This window comes from Culex quinquefasciatus, chromosome 2, assembly GCF_015732765.1.
Source record: "Culex quinquefasciatus strain JHB chromosome 2, VPISU_Cqui_1.0_pri_paternal, whole genome shotgun sequence".
Lineage (NCBI taxonomy): Eukaryota > Metazoa > Arthropoda > Insecta > Diptera > Culicidae > Culex > Culex quinquefasciatus.
The window spans coordinates 77,186,088-77,204,669 of NC_051862.1; the positions used below are offsets into that span (position 1 = coordinate 77,186,088).

General features: G+C 40.0%; 1 protein-coding gene across 4 annotated transcripts in view; it reads right to left on the reverse strand.

Annotated features, from left to right (window-relative positions):
* LOC6042460 (neurotrimin) overlaps positions 1-18,582 on the reverse strand; it is a 119,576-nt gene that overhangs the window by 8,306 nt on the left and 92,688 nt on the right. For all 4 annotated transcript variants that reach the window (XM_038258199.1, XM_038258200.1, XM_038258201.1 and 1 more), the window contains exons 4-8: positions 11,503-11,715; positions 5,417-5,615; positions 5,162-5,303; positions 4,940-5,102; positions 4,355-4,602 (exon numbers count right to left, since the gene is read on the reverse strand). In XM_038258199.1, coding sequence (XP_038114127.1) covers positions 4,355-4,602; positions 4,940-5,102; positions 5,162-5,303; positions 5,417-5,615; positions 11,503-11,715 — 965 coding nt within the window. The remainder of the gene's footprint in view (positions 1-4,354; positions 4,603-4,939; positions 5,103-5,161; positions 5,304-5,416; positions 5,616-11,502; positions 11,716-18,582) is intronic.

Genomic DNA, 18,582 nt, shown 5'->3' on the forward strand with positions numbered 1-18,582 from the left:
TGCTTTGCTTTGCTTTGAGTCACAAAATAGCACTCAAGCGACGAGTTGTCAGTCGTTCCAATAAGCAAATCCGAATTCGACAGTTCGAATAAAGTTGTTTTAAAGTTACAATGTATGAAATGTGTTTTTGCAAATATTCGGATGTTACAAAAGTGGGCAAAAAACAACTCAAATTCCAGCATATTAAACATCGTCGGTTAGGTCATCAAGACCTTTCTAACGAGCTTTTAAGTTCGAAGAACTGGCAACCCTGTCTTAAGTTATGAACACTAAAGTGATATGTATTAACTTTTTAAAGCCTGTATCTGTATGTTAACTATGTCCGGATCCATAATTCAACCTGCCAAAGGGACTTTTATGTAAAACCTTTCTTTGTATAAGAAAACGGAAGACCTTCCAAACGAATCTAGAAGTTCAAATATCTGGCAACCCTGTCTCAATTTGTGACCACTTAAGTAATATTTATGTACATTTTTGAATCCGAATCTCACTTATAAGTATGAAAACTATGCCCAGATCCATCATCCAACTATTCTTTGGATAAGAAATCGAAATACCTTCCAAACGTGTCTAGAAGTTCGAAGATCTGGCAACCCTGTCTCAAGTTATGACTACTTGGTGACTACTGACTACTGGTTGAGTATTTTAATTACGAAAATTTTGGTACCCTAACATGTCTAGGTCATCGCTGAAATTTCTAAGTTTTAGTGAAAAATGTTTTTTTTACCGATTTCGTCATTTTCCTGTTTTTGCGCGAGGTGCGTCGAAAAACTCAGTTTTTATTTTCAAAAAATCATATCTCGGAAACGTACGGCTCAACATCGTCAGATTTAATTTTCCGAGGAATCCGATAGAAATATTTTCAGATACACTCTTTGGTCCAGACACGGTTAAAACGCCATTTTAAGTTTTCTTACAACTTTTTCAAATGTTAAGCTAGATTTTTGAAACTTATTATTATTTTTCTCAAATAGCCAAACTCATCACCTTTCTTTTGCATCTAAGACAGCTAAAATCGGATGAAATGACGCGGAGATATAATGTTTTGAAAAAAAAGTGGTTTTTGCGAAAAATTACGAAAATTGCCATTTTTCGAAGCATCCTAGCACGATGTAGGTCACTCTAATGGCCAAACAAAAAAATACGGGTCGAATTATTTTGGCCACGGAACCGCCAGAAAAATGTTGAGCCCGATCGGAGGAATTTTTCTTCGGTTTAGGGTCTTTTCAAATGGAATTGCTGTACATTTAGAATTTTTTTGTATCCGATTCGGGAAAGAATTTTCAAAAGTTTCATTTGTTAACGTTGAAATTCTAAATCTTATATGAGAGCTATTTAGGTGACAATGAGAAAACTTATTTTCACTAAATGTAAACTTTGAATCGCTTTGTTTCAGCAACCAATTGTTAAGTCAACTAAGCCATTGCAGAAAAATTGTAGGAAATATTCTCAGCTTTTAGAAAATAATTTAATTAATTTTTAAATTATATTAGTTTATTTTTTCTTCAAAAATCTTATTGTTCGGTCCCGAACGTGATTATTTTCTACCCGACTTCGCGCAATCGACGCGCAGCGTGTAGCCGACGCATCGCTGCCAACCTGACAGCGCCGAAAGAGAGAGAGAAAGAGAAGAAGCGCACAACGGCAAGCAGGAAAATCGCGCGCTGTCAAAACTTTGCGCACTCGCTTCGTGGATCGCGCTCAGTGCAGACGTTCCCCAACTACTTTTAACTAAATAAATAGTTTTAGCTTAGTTTAGTGAAAGTCAGTGCTTTTTTCTTCTCCGGAATCGTCCCAACCTACAGTGATTACAGTCCACTAAATTCCGTCGTCATAATTCCACCGCCGATCGAGTTGCGGCGGCAACATTGGTCCAATCGAACCGGATGGCCACCTGATTGGACGGTTCCAGGAAAAAGAAGAAGAAGAAGAACTGGCAAGGCAAACCGGCCTCTGCCACGGAACGTTCCCGATCCGCGAGTGACATCGTTCGAGGCAAACCGGCCTGCGAACCCGGACAGTTCCGCTGAGGCAAACCGGTCTCAGAACCTGGAACGTTCCGGATCGCGTGTGAAGTTCGAAGCAAACCGGCTCCAGAACCTGTTTCGCGAGTGTCAAAGTTCGAGGCAAACCGGCCTGCGAACTCGATCTTCCGAAGCAAACCGGCTTCGGAACCATGGCGCGTGTAAAAGGGTGAGGCAAACCGGCCAAAAACCCCTGCCAGACGCAACCGCGCCGGAGGAAAAGGCAAACCGGCCTCTTAATCCGGGTGATTCGAAAGATTCCGGAGCAAACCGGCCCCGGATCTACCGCAAGAAGTGAACACGCGGCCTCCGGAAGTGACTCCGGCCGTAACCCGTGACACCAGCAACCCTGCTGCAGTTTCACGTTGTATGTGTGTGTGCTCTCGTGGTGAGCAAGAACAGTGCCGCTGAACAGAATCAGCCAGAAGTGAGAAAGTGTTGTGCGCATCGCCGTATCCGGAGTGGCACGATAGAAGTCGACCGATTCTATCGTGGCCAGGTTGAATCTGCCCCTCAGATCAACCCACTCTAGGTCAGCGTACCTGTCGCTGTGCCCTACATCGTCGGGCGATGTCGCGCAAACTGTAAGCCGTGAAGAACCACCCAGTGAAAAGTGTACTTAAAACAATGGCTGAAGAAGAGTTCTTGGTGTACAAGTGCGAGCGTGTACACGCACGAGTCGAGCGAATCCGAGCCCAGGCGAAACATGCGGAAGAGAATCCCCAGGAGGCGAACATGCCTCTGGTTCGACTGCTCTTGAAGAAGATTCAGGGAACCGTCGATGAGTACGAGGAGCTGTACATAGAGCTGATCGACGTGTGTGAACCTGCCGAAACCAGCGCGTACGAGAAGAAGCGAAAGGAGTTCTTGAAACTCTTCCGAGAAACCTTCCTGGCGATCGAGTCCATGGAAATCGCCCTGCTGTACCCACCGGTGCAGTACCAGCCCGTGCTCTACGTGCCTGTCCAGTTTCTACAACCGCAGGAAACCCGCATCCATACCGAATCCGCCGTAGCACCAGGCGGCGGGCAGATCAAATGTTTGGTTGCCACGTGCAGCCAGGTCGTGGAGTCGACCGTAAACGAACCAACCAAGGTCAGCAAGGTAGGTGCCCCTTCTATACCACAACTGCTCGACGTCATCCCCGCTAATGACGTCCTCGATCAAGAGAATCCTCCGGCGGTCTCGGAGAAACATTCGCCGAAGGAAGACCCGCCGAAAACTCCTACCAGCTCGTGCGAACCCGCCGTGGCTGCTGAATCGGCGCCAAGTCCGACCATGTTGGACAGCCAAGTGACCGTAGCGACGAGTGCCACGACTGCTGCTCAAGCTACTCCAACGGACGAGAAAGGCTCGTCACGAAACTCCCGTGCATCCACCGCACACAAGAACCAGGCCAAGGTCGCAACAAATCCAAGCACCGTCCAGCGTGCCGTTGCGTCAACCATGGCAGATTTCCGGAAACCAGCGAGAGAAGAGTCTTGTCACGAGACTCTTTACCGAGATGATCTGCGACTCTACAATCGCGGGCCATCGAAAGAGCCAAGCTGCATCGGCTCCATGAAGCAGCAACGCCCACGAGATAGGAAGTGGCGTTACCAACCACCTCGAGCCCCGGGCTCCAGGACGACATCAGCTGCTGCCAACAGATACCAACCACCAGTTCCAGACTCCAACATTCCGAGAATCATCATTCGGCATCTCCAGCAAGCGAAAGAACCTCCTGATATCCGACCACTTCCGGAGTTTACTGAAGCCCTTCAGCCTTCAGCCGGGGGAGGATGTTCGGTCCCGAACGTGATTATTTTCTACCCGACTTCACGCAATCGACGCGCAGCGTGTAGCCGACGCATCGCTGCCAACCTGACAGCGCCGAAAGAGAGAGAGAAAGAGAAGAAGCGCGCAACGGCAAGCAGGAAAATCGCGCGCTGTCAAAACTTTGCGCACTCGCTTCGTGGATCGCGCTCAGTGCAGACGTTCCCCAACTACTTTTAACTAAATAAATAGTTTTAGCTTAGTTTAGTGAAAGTCAGTGCCTTTTTCTTCTCCGGAATCGTCCCAACCTACAGTGATTACAGTCCACTAAATTCCGTCGTCATAATTCCACCGCCGATCGAGTTGCGGCGGCAACACTTATTTCTCAAAGAAAATATGACTTGAGAACCAGTGTCCTTTTAGTCTTCTAAATCATATATGTATAAAAAAAATCTGGAATCAAGGAACTAAATCCAATTCAAAGGTTTTTTTTGCAATTGCAAACAAAAAAAAAGTTGCTTAAAGAAGGTTTAAAAGATGTAGAGTTTTTTTTTCCAATTTTCCTCTCAACTCACCTCAACCTTGCACACATAATCCACCAGGTCCTTCTGCTCGACGTCATGGATGGACAGCCGGGTGCGCTCGTGGTGGTTGTGCCGGTCGTTGACGATCGTGAACTTGGCCGAGTTGTGCAGCAGCTCGTCCCCACGGTACCACTGGATCTTGCGGGCCTCCGGGTAGCTTCGGTACAGACACACCACCTCGGTGTTCTCCCCGATCGCGGTGTTGATGTACTCGACGTGCTTCACGATCATCGGACTCGCTGCGGGGGGGGGATAGAGAATTTTTGAGGGTTAGGTTTGGGAATGTTAGTTTGGAGATTTTTGGAACAAATGGTGAGAGGAGGCGGAAAAGTGCTGCTAAATTCTACTAATGCATAATGTAGTATGAAGTGCGTGGAAAAAGGTTCTAGTTAAAAGTTGTAGGATAGATGATGTCAACCTGGCTTATCTTCCGGGGCTACGGTACTCGATCCGTTTACTTCAGAATCGGCTGCATGTGTGAGGTTAGTTTGCATGATCATGATAATGAAAGTATAGTTCAATGAGTCGGGGTGAAAGGTTGATCGATCTCTAAATCTAATCCATCGTGAAACTTACACTTGATCTGCACGGCAACGACGGCACTGATGGTTCCAATCACGTTCTGGGCCGAGCACTCAAAGTCTCCCGAGTGGTGTCCCTTTACGTCGTGGATTTCGAGAAATTCCTTGCGGACGGTGATTCCGGAGTGCTTGGCGTAGTCCTCGGTCAGGTGCTTTCCCTGAAAAACAGTGTTTTTTGTAGTCATGGTAATTTGGAAATCGAATTGATAGATCTTACTCGGAACGACCACGTGACCGCCGGCGTCGGATAGCCCGAAGCTTCACAGTGCAGGATGAACTTGCGATCGCGTTCTTGCAGTTCCAACTCTTGATTGGCGTAGTTCTTGTTGCCGTGCGTGATGCGGATGTTGTATGGTGGGCTGGAAAGAAAGGGAGAAATTTTTTTTAAGATCATTGTAATTATCCTCTCAGAAATTGAATAATGTACATTATAAAAAACGGCTAATTTGTTTTAAATAATAAACCCTCTTACCCCTTCACTTTCAGCGTGATGAAGACGGACTTCTTGATGGGCAGTACGGTGCACTTGTAAATCGAATCGTCACTGGCCAGCACGTTCTGGATCCGGACGGCGTTGTCCTGCTCCAGCGAAACTCTCGGATCCTGGGTGAAGCTGTTGTTCCTCATAAACAGCAGCGAGGACATGTTGTACCACATGATAATCGTGTTAGCTGCAATTAGACAAGATTAAAGTATTGATTATGGTAAATTGCTCAACCGGTAACGTAACGCCGCGTAACACAAAGGAAAATTCTACAGACAACATTCTTGGTTTCGAACAGGAAGGCACAATCTCTTTACGATTATGATCACGAACGTGGCAGGACAGGTGCATTCAGCTGTCCGTTCCGGGCTGTCCAGTTGGAAGAAAAATGCATGCATTGCATACAGCCCACCGGAATGTCGTTTCAGAGCACGTGGCTCTAGAGCTTTGCATTTCTACATATCGATTGCTCGTTAGGGAAAATCTAACGCCGCTCACCTTGAGACTGCGAGAAATTCCGTCACCGTCGTAAAACGCGCGAGAATGGACGCACTGGTCAGGACAAGTTGCGCTGTAGGTATGAAGGAAATAATCCGCGACCCTGAAGTCACTAGTTGATGCCATATCTTACTCCTTGGACAAACACAATTTGAATAAACGCACGTCTGATTGTAATTGTGCGCGCGATAGCTTCGTGTCCTTGCAAGGGTGGAAATGGTTTGTGTTTCCCCATGCAACTTGACCGTTGGATGGTGCAACTGCAACTTACTTGCAGTTGTTTGTTTGAAATTTCTGGAACCATATTTACTGAGCTGGCTGGAGTGATGATTAGTGTCAATCAAATCAATATGTTTACTGAGAATTTATTGTCAAGTAAAAACTATTCTCCTCAATAATGACTATGTCTTGTTTATACAACAATTTCTAACCATTTTATATAAAGGGGTAATTCTCCACCAACTCACACGAGATCGAAAAAGTTGCCCCGACCCCTCTTCGATTTGCGTTGAAATTTTATCCTATGGGGTAATTTTTGTCCCTGATCACGAATCCTAGCTCCATTTTCGATTTCTCTTTACGGAGGGGCCGTAAAACCCGCCATGCTCTACCAAAACCGGAAATTGATTTTATTTGTATTTTTTTTTATTTGTCAGTTCCTTCCCTATAATCAAAAAAGCTTTTTGTGTCATTGGTTCACCCATACAAGTCTCCATACAATTTTGGCAGCTGTCCATATCAAAATGGTATGTAAATATTCGAAAATCTGTAACTTTTGATGGAATTTTCTGATCAATTTGTTGTCTTGGGCAAAGTTGTAGGTATTGAGGATTAGGGCTAGTGATTTTATGCGGCGTCGTGTTGTCATCACCAGGCCTGCAAAATGTTTCCAACCCAGCGTACACATGAAGCAAACCAAAATGTCAGTTCACTGCTAGCATGTGACTGTAAGCCTACTGTGTCCGTTCAACCACTGCCGCCTGACTCGTGCCGGTCGGCTGCTGGAGAATGAGAGACGTGAAAAAATGAGCTACACTCACTCAATTCGTGTCGTATGACTGACTCGTAAAATCCTCTCTAAACACTATTTTGACTATTTTTAAACAATTGAATGGTTCTAGACTGTGCAAAACACTTAAAACAACCATAACTTATATTCAAAATTACATTTCCACGAATAAATACCAACTTTTTGTGTAAAAACTTGTTTCTTTATGTGTGTGCGTGCAACGTCGAATGAGCGTTGGTCGACTACTGCCTCGCATTGCAGCTGCTCAGTGAACTAGGGCACTCACGACTGAGTCGGGTTTGTTTATGTCACGGTTTTGCGGTTCAGTGAATGGATCTGAAAAAATCGTGTACGCGTCGCCGATTTTCGCGTCAGGACCCCTGACATTTTCAGCTCTGGTCATCACTTTCTCGCTCTAGCATGCTTCGATAAGAAAAAGAGGGACGGGTAGCTGAGACCACGTAAAATCACTAGGCCCATAGGGGTGGCGTCGCTATTTTTAGACCACGTTTTCCACTTTTCTCATCGAAACCGACTACTTTATCGACTTCATTTTGCTGGGCGAGATAGGACGCCGTCTATTTTTAGACGATGACTCAGCACTTTTCCAATCTTGCACTTAAAAAAACCAGATGGCAGCACGATGTAACGCCACGTCCCTATTGAGGACTATTCAGAAAAAAATGTACACGAAAAAAAATAGCTTGTCGAATTATTAACTTTTTTGTTTTACAAAAACTCAATTTCCCAAAATACGTATTTTTTCATTTTATAGATTTTTTTATATGTTTTAAAGGATAAAACCCACAATTTTTGAGCCAGTTAAAAAAATTGCCGCCGAGTTATGATTTTTTTTTTTTCAAATTGGTAAAAATGAAAACTTTATACATAACATTTTTTACCTCATTTTTATGCAACGTTTTTTTTGCTATTTTTTTCAAAATATAGGGGAAATATACCCATTTTAATCTCTCCAAGCCGTTCGACCAATTCTCATCACTTTTGTCATTTTCCGCTATTAAATCAACATTTTCAGATATATTAACATTGGCGAGTTGCTTGCTCTCTTTTATTTGAGCTATTTGTTACTTTGGAACAGCCAAAACCACTATATGAAAGCTGCAATTCATGATCAAAGTGCTGATAGGCTGATAATAGAAATATTCTGAGAAAGGGCATAGTTCCCCTAGCCACCGAAAGTTTGATTTCGGCGAAATATTTGGAGTTTTTCGATTTTTAAAAATAGTGACCATGAGTAACCATTCTTGATTTTATTTTAAAAATTCAGAAAATTGGTTATCAAATTGCAGATTGGACCTTTGGTTGCTGAGATACAGCGGCTTAAAGAAAAAGAAACTGAAAATTGAAGTTTTCGAAGTCTCACCCAAGCAACCCTCCATTTTTTAATGTCGATTTCTCAGCAACTAATGGACCAATTTCAAAAAGGCGTAATATTTCTTATATTCGAAAAAACGGAGCAAAATTTGGTACCGGAGTTATGAATTTTTGAATTAGGATGAAGTTTTTGATTATCATATTTAAATATTATTTACAAACTAATTGTATCTTTTTCTAGTGGAAAATTGTCCAAGGTTTGCGAAAGTGTATTCCTTTTTCTGATTTGAACTCGTTTTTATTGAGAAAATCATGACACTTTGGGACATCGACATAATCCTATTCGTATTATTATTATTTTCATAATTTTATTTTTTATGATTAAAAGTAAAATAAAAAAAGACGATTTGTTTCCCGTGAACTACTCTGAAAACTTTACGGAAAATACTAAACAAACTAACTTAATCCACCTATGTGGTTGGAGCCTTCCTCACTTATTACCAACAATGGCTGATTTGATGGAATTGTTTAAAAATTTCATCTATTTTTAAGATCCGGAATAAAAAAGTACATAAATATCACTTAAGTGTCCATACCTCGAGACAGGGTTGCCAGATCTTCAAGATGGACTCGTTGGAAAGGTCTTTTGATAATCTAACCAACGATGGGTCGGATGATGGACCCGGACTTAGTTTACATACATTCAAGTGAGATCCGGATATATGTGAAAACACATTTTTATACATAACTTTTGAACCAAGTTGAACCTAAACCAAGTCGAATGCAACAGGTTCGGGTCAAATCGGTTCAGCCAGTGCTGAGAAACATGAGCTAGGTTGTTGGTCACATACATACACACACACATACACACTGACATTTGTTCATTTGTTGACATTTTTCAGTTCAGTTTTTTTTGAGTCGATATGTATACATGAAGGTGGGTCTTCGACGTTTTTATACAAAGTTCATTTTTAGAGCAGGATTATAGCCTTACCTCAGTGAGGAAGGCAAAACGGTTAAGAAAACTCTGAAAATTATATGTATAAATAATATTTCTTCTTTCGGGACCCGTGGTGTAGGGGTAAGCGTGATTGCCTCTCGCCCAGTCGGCCTGGGTTCGATCCCAGATGGTCCCGGTGGCATTTTTCGAGACGAGATCCGTCTGATCACGCCTTCCGTTGGACGGGGAAGTAAATGTTGGCCCCGGTCTAACCTAGAGGGTTAGGTCGTTAGCTCAGTCCAGGTGTAGGCGTCGTCTCACTGGGTCCTGCCGCGGTGGAGTCGCTGGTAGGCAGTTGGACTCACAATCCAAAGGTCGTCAGTTCGAATCCCGGGGTGGGTGGAAGCTTAGGTGTAAAAAGAGGTATGCAATTGCCTCAACAATCAAGCCTTCGGACACCTAGTTTCGAGTAGGAATCTCGCAATCGAGAACGTCAAGGCAATGCTGTAGAGCGAATAATTTGATATTTCTTTATATGAGCTTAACAAAATCATTTTAAAACTGTAAAAATCTTTTGAAACTTCTTGGAATGGCTTTTGTTTATAATTTGACGCATTCTTACTGATTTTATATTGCCAAACAGTTTACAGGTTAGAACAGGTTGTTGCAGTTTTGTCTTTGACAATGAATTATATCTTATTTGCAGTTGTTTATTTTAAATAACTGTAAATTAGTTGCTTTGTCATCCCGCGGTTACGTAGCACTCTCATCACCTTATAAGCTGATGCATTTTATCTTGAAGCATTACGTGCATTACTTTCGCTTTGTTGAAACCGATACTGCCCATTCAGCAGAGATAAACAACTTCGCACTTACGAGAACTTCACTGACCTTGGAACTGGGTCAGTTGACCGATCATCAATCATCCCGGGGTGACGACGGACGTTCTCTGTTTGAAGTGCAGTTCTAATGGGTTCGTGACAAATGGACCCTTTTTCAGAGTTCTATATTCTTTATATCTAAACTACACCCCAGAGTGCAATGATGAGCTCCATTGTTCCCCCACTATAGAAAGCAGGGGGGAGAGGGACTAAATGACGTGATGGCATTAGAACACTCTTAACAGTGCCAACGTGAGTCATGCCCGGCGGACAACTGGCCCCAACCGGTATATTTGCAACCCTGACTGGACTGGACACGGGAGTCATGCAAAAACAATCACAATCCTTTCGCGTTCACAGTTCAGTCAGCGGTACCTGACGAATCCGTTCGCGTGGCTTACAACAAGTGTGGCATTTGCATAAAAGTCACGAATCAATAATAAATATAATATATGAATGAGCTAAATGAGCAATGGCAAGGGGTACTCGTCATTTGTTTTCTAAACATTTGGAGGTTGTGAATCAGCACCAATACGATCGGCAGGTGATGCAATGTTTGAACATCAAGTTTGTTCTGTCTTCTTTATTTGAACAGAACAGTTAATTATAAATTTTTATGTCATGTGTTCAGAGATCATAGGGACGTGGCGTTACATCGTGCTGCCACCTGGTTTTTATAAGTGCAAGAGTGGAAAAGTGCTGAGTCATCGTCTAAAAATAGACGGCGTCCTATCTCGCCCAGCAAAATGAAGTCGATAAAAAAGTCGGTTTCGATGAGAAAAAGTGGAAAACGTGGTCTAAAAATAGCGACGCCATCCCCCTATGTTATGATAGGTCAGTTTAATTTTTCTACTACACCCAAACGGCGGTCGCATGATTGTGATGCATGGCGGCATGAAAGTATATCAGAATCTGCATGAAAACTGTCCTCATGCATTTTTTGCGATATAGGGGTATGACATTTTTGCCCGTTATCGACAATTATCGACATTACCGATGGCTTTTCGGTTGTGTTTCTCAAAAAAACCTTAACAGAACGAGGATTGAACCACCAACTTCTTGGTTATGGGTCCGACAAGCTACCACCGCGCCATGGACGCTTGATGAAATGTGAGTGAAAGAGCACCAACATATTCTTCTCTTTGGTTTGTTGCTCTTGGACGGGCCAGCTTTCTATGTGTTGGTGAGAACTGCAGATCGCTGAAATGTTTACACGCGGGCAAAAATGATCTACGGGCTTGCTGCAAAAAATGTTATAAAATGTGACATTTTCTGCAGCAAATCCACTGTTGCAGATTTTGAGATATATATTTCCTTTGGGTGTACTTGTATTAGTTTTTTAAATATACTATCAAATCGTTGGTCTTCATTCTTCAAAAATTCAAATTAAAGTAACCAAAAATTAACTCACGCTCAGGGTTCTGTATCCGACACGGAAGCGTCACCGTTGCGTCCAGCTCGGCCTCGACGGTGTGGTTCTTGGTCAGCAGCTGCGTCCTCGACGGACCACCTCCGTTGATGTCATTCTCGGGCCTAGCCTCCCGCGACGGCTCATCCTCGTCGTCGTACTCGTAATCGTCACCCGGTCGCTCTTTGGATATGCTGCTGGCCGGATGTGGAGAAGCTGTTGATTGAGAAATTCAAAAAAGGTTTTGATTAGATTTTTTTTTTAAATTGCGGCAAGATAAATTAAATTATTACACTGAAATTTTATAAACTTTTGGTACTGTGTTCAACAACTTGTCAAAGATTACTTGTAATAGGTCAGATGTATCTTCTCGGACAACTTTTGGGACTACTTCAACATGTTTTATATTAGGTGGTCTAATCTGCCACGGTGCGTAACGTTCCATAAACCTGACTTTACGAGCCAGATTCCACCGGAGAGGTCGTAAAGTGCGCCCAGACGAGCTTTTTGCAGACCTCAAATCTGAACTAATTAATCTGGCATCTTTATTTTATTTTTTCGCAAAGCCAGATATGCCGCTGACTGGCCTCATTTTGGCTGCACCGCATTTACGGTTCGAAGAACAAACCTTGTTTGATTGAGATTTTTCTTAAGAGATTTGAAGTTAGGTTTGGCAGACATCTTGGGACTTATTGAGTTGTTTCTTTTCTACCTCTCTAGATACAACTTGGTTCAACCTTGCAAACAATACTCAATTTCCAATTCAGCATATTCTACAACTGCCTCGTCTAGCCAATAGAGTACAAACGCCGCATAAATCATTCCGACACGGCTATCATTTCTAACACTTCTTCACGTTTGGTTCAGCGAGGGAAATATGCAAACTTGAATATTGTCGCTCTGGCACTAAACCGAATCGAGCGATTTCTACTCTCGCCGCACTTTTTCTCTCCGCCTTTTTCTGTCAAGCTTAATTTGGTATTACTCGATCAGTGTGTAAGCCAACTTTGATGTGATGCCTCCATATTGTTTTGATTGACGAAAATTTATGTCGGTGAACGAACCAACTTTTTTTGTTTATTTCATTAAAAACAAAATAAAATATGCTCTTTTTTTTACCTGCAGAAGTGGTCAAAATCATCATCCAAAATCTCCAACGGCATCACGCAAGCGCTGATGCTATTAAGCTTGACAGAAAAAAGGCGGAGAGAAAAAGTGCGGCGAGAGTGGAAATCGCTCGTTTCGATTTGGTGCCAGAGCGACAAAATATTTTTCAGTGACGTTTATCCTCGTGTTCAACACAACTTGTTACACTCAGAATTAGAGTTGATAAGTTTGCGAAGCGTAGTGTCAGATAAGTCGCCGCGAAAATTCGATTTATTTCCGAAACCACAATAACTGTCGGGACTGTGGTGCGCCACCTTCTTAAGGAAAAATGTGGTGACGAGGAGGACGGGGGATGGTCTTTGAATAGCTCATTGCCACCGATGCAACTGAAACGCAGCCTAATTAACATATTTTACAGCTTGTAAGTATGCGCCGTAAAACCCGAGTGGACAACCGTTTCGAATGGGCAATACTCATAATAGATATGAGTTCTAAAGTAAGAGGTTATAACTTTGGTGGATCGTTTAATTTTGAAATTTACGAATTTATGTTTCTATACAAATCGCCATTTTTTCTAGCTCAATGTTCAACATTTATTTTATTTTTGTTTTATTTATTCAAATCTCTTATTTTGAACATTAGTTTTATTTCGTCGCCGTCGTGCTAACTTGTCGTACGTGCATTTTGGGCCAAATTGAGTTAAGCCATTTTGTGCATCTCACAATGCCACATCTTTTGACCTTCACAGATCCCCAAAATTCTATTTCAATCCTAAGATATTCAATGAAAACCAAAAAAGCTCCGAAATTTTTTGTCACTTTTCATATGAAAGAAGTTTCAATCTTGTCGTGCTATCTTGTCACTCCCTGAAAATTGATGTAAGTGCGACAACTGGCCAAGGGATTTCAGGTCAGAACTAATTTGACGTACGTACTAGCTAGACTACAAAACGTGTTTGTTATTGTTTACATTGCGTGCTCTCGTTTTTGTTTATTCAAGGTCAAACATTGAAACGCGTTTTTCTCGGAACGTCAAAATGGCGGGTGCGGCAAGATAGTACGACAACGTCGAATTTAGAAAAAAAAAACTTTTTGAACACGTTTTTTATTCATACAACTATTAAATTTTCTGTAACTTACAACAATTTTAAATTGAACCTGTTCGGCTGTGTTTAAAACTTAAAAAGTTTTATAAAAACAAAATATATACATTAAAACTTTTACATATTTCGACCAAAACTAAGCGTTTTTAACAATCAACTAAACTTTTGGCTGGATTCAGTAACTGTAATTATGTGCGAAAGGGTTTCAAAGTTGTTAGTTTAAAGAAACATTTAAAGAAACTAATCAACATCAATTTTGATTTTTAGAAAAAAAAAGTAGTTTTCGAGGTATTTTGAAATCTTTTTCACAAAAAAAAAACGTGTCTAACGTGTAACTATTGATTTCGAAAAAATATAAATTTGTTTTATTAGGCCTATGCAAAAATTCAAATTTTGAAAACTAGAAGAATAAAAAAATCTTAAATTTGACTTTTTTTATCCAAATTGGTCTGCAATCAATTCTTATCCCTATTCTTAATTTTTAAAATTGTCCAACCATCTAGTATTTATCAATCTTTTTTTTATAATTATGTTATTTTTTGGCTTTCTGAAATGTTCGATAAATTTCAGAAAACAGCTAAAAAAATATATTTTGAAAAATTTTGCAATGGTTCAGTGTATTATTTATTGTACATTTTGTGACATATTTAATTCAAAAATTTGGTAATTTATATCTTGGGTGGCTGAAACTTATTTTGTTTAAATGAAATGATTTGTTTTAAATTAACTTCTTTTAATTTTAAACCAACATTTTCTGTAAAATTATTTTAAAAATGTGTCAAAGCTCACATTCTCTGTGTGTTCAACAAGTGGTCGGTTTGTTTCTGATAAACTTTCCAAAGATAAAAAAATATAATGGATAATCGAGTATTTCATTGATTTTTCCAATCATCCAGTATTTCCTAGTTCACGATAACCGGGAAACTTTTTCTCAGATTTTGCCTACGTGTGCCTAATTTTTGTTCTTATTTTTTAATTATAAATAAAATTAAAAAAAGAAAAGCAAATAGTTGTTTGGCTTTTTTTAGTGTTAATCCGAGGTGAGAAGAAATTCAAATGATTTTTTTTTTTATTTTTGGAATCAAATTGGATAACCTTTTGAGATCAGAGATCGAAAAAACAGAAACTAAAATTTGCAAAATAAACTTAAGCCAATGGGGTACTAGAGCCCTATGTAAATTTGTTTGTACTACGGTAAAAAAAACACGATTAAAAACCATTTCTGATCACTTTTTTTCATTTTAATAAAAAAAAAAAAACAAAATGACAAGACAACATTTTTTCGATGGATCAACTATGGTCCCCTTGGAACGAGCTGTCAAGTAGGAGCTTTTCTGTCAAGAAGGGCCGTGAAGTTAATTTTTAGAAATTGAATTAAAAATCCTTATTAAATCCTTTGCGATCGTTCAAAGGTTCATTGTACTCAGAAAAATAAGCTTTTTTGTTGTGAACAATAATATCACAAATTTAAGCTTAATTTTAGGACCAAATTTAAAGAATAGGTATAATTAAGGCTACCAACTCTTGCTGAGCAAAAATCCGTACACTTTGCCGATATGATATATGTATAAAAAACTGTCAACGAATTATTTGGATTAATTTGAAAAAAAAACATATAAAAAAATAAAAAAAATATTTAAAAGAAACTAAAATATAAAACTCTGTCATTTTTGCAGCTAACTAATTTCACTTTGCTATCAGACCTGAACTTTTAAAAATATTCCAAAAATAAACCGTGATTTACTGAATCAAATCATGTTCTTCCATTTTTTTGTTAAACGTGCAAACTTGACATTTCGTAAAATTTTAAACATAAACATGTGAAACAAAGCTTATAGGACCTTTTCAAAAATTACTCTAGATTTGTTAATTCAAATTATCATAGGTTTTCAATAGCTTTAGAAAGCCTTTGGATCTTTTGTTAGATAAATATGTTTTGTAAGGAATTTGAAAAGAACAATAATTGATAAATTATCAATGATAATCAACTTTGAACTGAAGAAAATCCGGAAAACTTAGAGACCCTAAATAGGGAGACTGTCAGACTTTGCTGAATCGATCTGACAACGTGTGTTTTGTGCTTGCCAACACTGGCAAGTTTTGCTGGGCGTAAACTCAAATTCTCTTTTGGATACGTTAAACTTGTGTCTGTTTGGGACGTCAAATTCACATCGACCAGTCTCCCAATTTATGGTCCCTAGGAAAACTATCCAAGTTATCCCTTTAAAATCAAACTGACAGTTAAATCAAAATTTTCTACTAGCAAAAGCTTTAGCCGAATCTAAAAAATCAATCCAATTTTAAACTAAGTTTTAAAAATTCCGTATAAATCCGTATTAGGCAAAAAATTCCGTACAAAATTTCCGGCCTGTTAAAAATCCGCGAAGAGGGTCGAAAATCCGTACGGTAAGGAAAAAATCCGTACAGTTGGTAGCCTTTTTTTTTTTTGAATTAAATATACTTTATTGAATCTTTCTTATAATAATTACATTTGGTTTACATAATAAGTGGTCAGCTGTGGCTCTTCAGCTTTAGTTTGCTTTTCGTGATTTAAACACTGTTCATTTTCTTAACTTTAAAAGTATATGATTTATCATTTTTGTAACACTAGGTACAATGAGGAAAAAAAATGTTAAGAAAACATAACCTAACCTAAAACTAACTTAAACTTACAATAAACTAAACCAATCCTTGAATCAAGGGGTATTCAGATATAGCACATTTTTCCCTGAATTTCAAACATTTTTCTTGAATCTTCTGATCCAACATTTTTACTTCTGCTAATTCATGAACCTCACTTGATCTTGTCCAGCCAGGAACATTCAAAACCATTTTGAGTACCTTGTTTTGGACACGCTGGAGCTTCAATTTATGAGTTCTAGCGCAACACTCCCAAACAGGTACTGCATACTCAATAACGGGGTAAATTATTTGTTTGTAAACTGCTAACTTATTTTTCAAAGATAGCTTTGATTTTCTGTTAATTAAAGGATACAAACACCTGATGAGAATGCTGCACTTGTTCAATATTTTGTCAACATGCTGTCGAAACAAAAGTTTCGAGTCAAGTATGAGACCTAAATAGACAACTTCTTTTGACCAGGGTATCGAAACATCATTCATTTTAATCAAAACATCATCCTTTGGCGCAAATCGGGCCGATTTGGAAAGTGGAAAAATGATGGTTTGAGTTTTGGCTGCATTTATGCGAATTTTCCAGTCGCCAAAGTATTCGGAAAGAACGTCAAGACCCTTTTGAAGACGGCCAACTAAATATCTGGTTATTTTACCCTTATAAATAACGGCAGTGTCATCAGCAAAAGTGACAACACACCATTACCAGGAAGAGTAGGCAAATCAGATGTAAAAATATTGTACAGAAGTGGGCCAAGAATACTTCCTTGGGGAACCCCAGCATCAATGTTGAATAATCCAGAAGCAATCCCATTCAGAAAAACCTTGAACGATCTCTCCGAAAGATAGTGCTGGATAATTTTGATAAGATACATTGGAAAACCGTATAAATACAGTTTATGTATCAAACCATCATGCCAAACATTGTCAAAAGCCTTCTCAACATCCAACAAAGCCATAGCAGTTGATTTAGACTCAAGCTTGTTCTGCTTGATGATTTTAGTAACTCTCGTAAGCTGATGAGCAGTATTATGACCCTTTCGGAAGCCAAACTGCTCGTTCAAAATTATATTATTATCGTTGGTAAAATCCAAAAGCCTTGAATAGATGACTTTCTCAAAGAGTTTGGACAGACTACTCAAAAGACTAATGGGACGATAACTTGTTGGCGATGTTGGATCTTTTTGAGGCTTCAAAATTGGTATGACTTTGCCCAGTTTCCAATTGGTAGGGAAGTAACCAAGTTGCAAACATTTATTGAAAATATTGGCTAGATGTTGAAAGAACTGATCACTCTGTTTTTCAACACTAGATTAAAATGTTATCAAAGCCTGGAGCTTTCATATTTTTCATTTGTTTAACTGCAACTTTGACTTCCTCACCAGAAACATGGGAATCTGCAGGAAATTCAAAGGTAGAGTTATTAATTGTTGAAATACTATTGGCAACTGATGTTTCTTTACGGCTGGTCATGGAAGCGCCAAGATTATGTGAACTAACAAAATGAAGCCCAAGTGCATTTGCCTTTTCCTCGGATGTAATCAAAGGAGAATCCTCATTATTGAGGAGGAATAGGCTTTGGTTTGTTTTTAAGAACTTTTGAAAGTTTCCAAAATGGTTTTGAATAATTCCCAAGCTGGCTTACATGTTTTGAAAATTCTTGATTTCTGATATTGTCAAGTCGGTCTTGTATGATTTTGTTCAAATTGTTCACTGAAATCTTTTTGTCATAGTCCCCAGTCCGTTGATATTGTCTCCTATAAACATTCCTAAGTCTAATCAAGTGTTTAGTATCTACGTCAATATCAGTTACCTTAAAATTAACAGGAACCTCCCGAACGTTGGCAGCCTCTGCTTGGTTGATAGCCTGCTGGATCACCTCCAGCGAACGATCAATATCAGCAGAAGTTTCCGGGTGTTGATCATAGTCGATGTTGCTGTCGACCACTTGCTGAAACTGCTGCCAGTCAACGTTGTGGTAATCTTTCCGGGTTGGTTGCCGCTGCGGAGTAACGGAAGCTCCAACCTCCACAACCACCGGATAGTGATCAGAACTCAACTCTTCAAACACCTCAGGATGAGCCACGTTCTCAGCCATATTGGTAATGAAGAAGTCGATGATTGAGTGATTCCCAGACCGAGCCACCCTCGTTGGACGATCTGGACTCACAACGTTGTAGTATCCGTTTTGCAGATCGTTGTGCAGAATCACTCCGTTCCGATTCCTCCTGCTGTTGCCC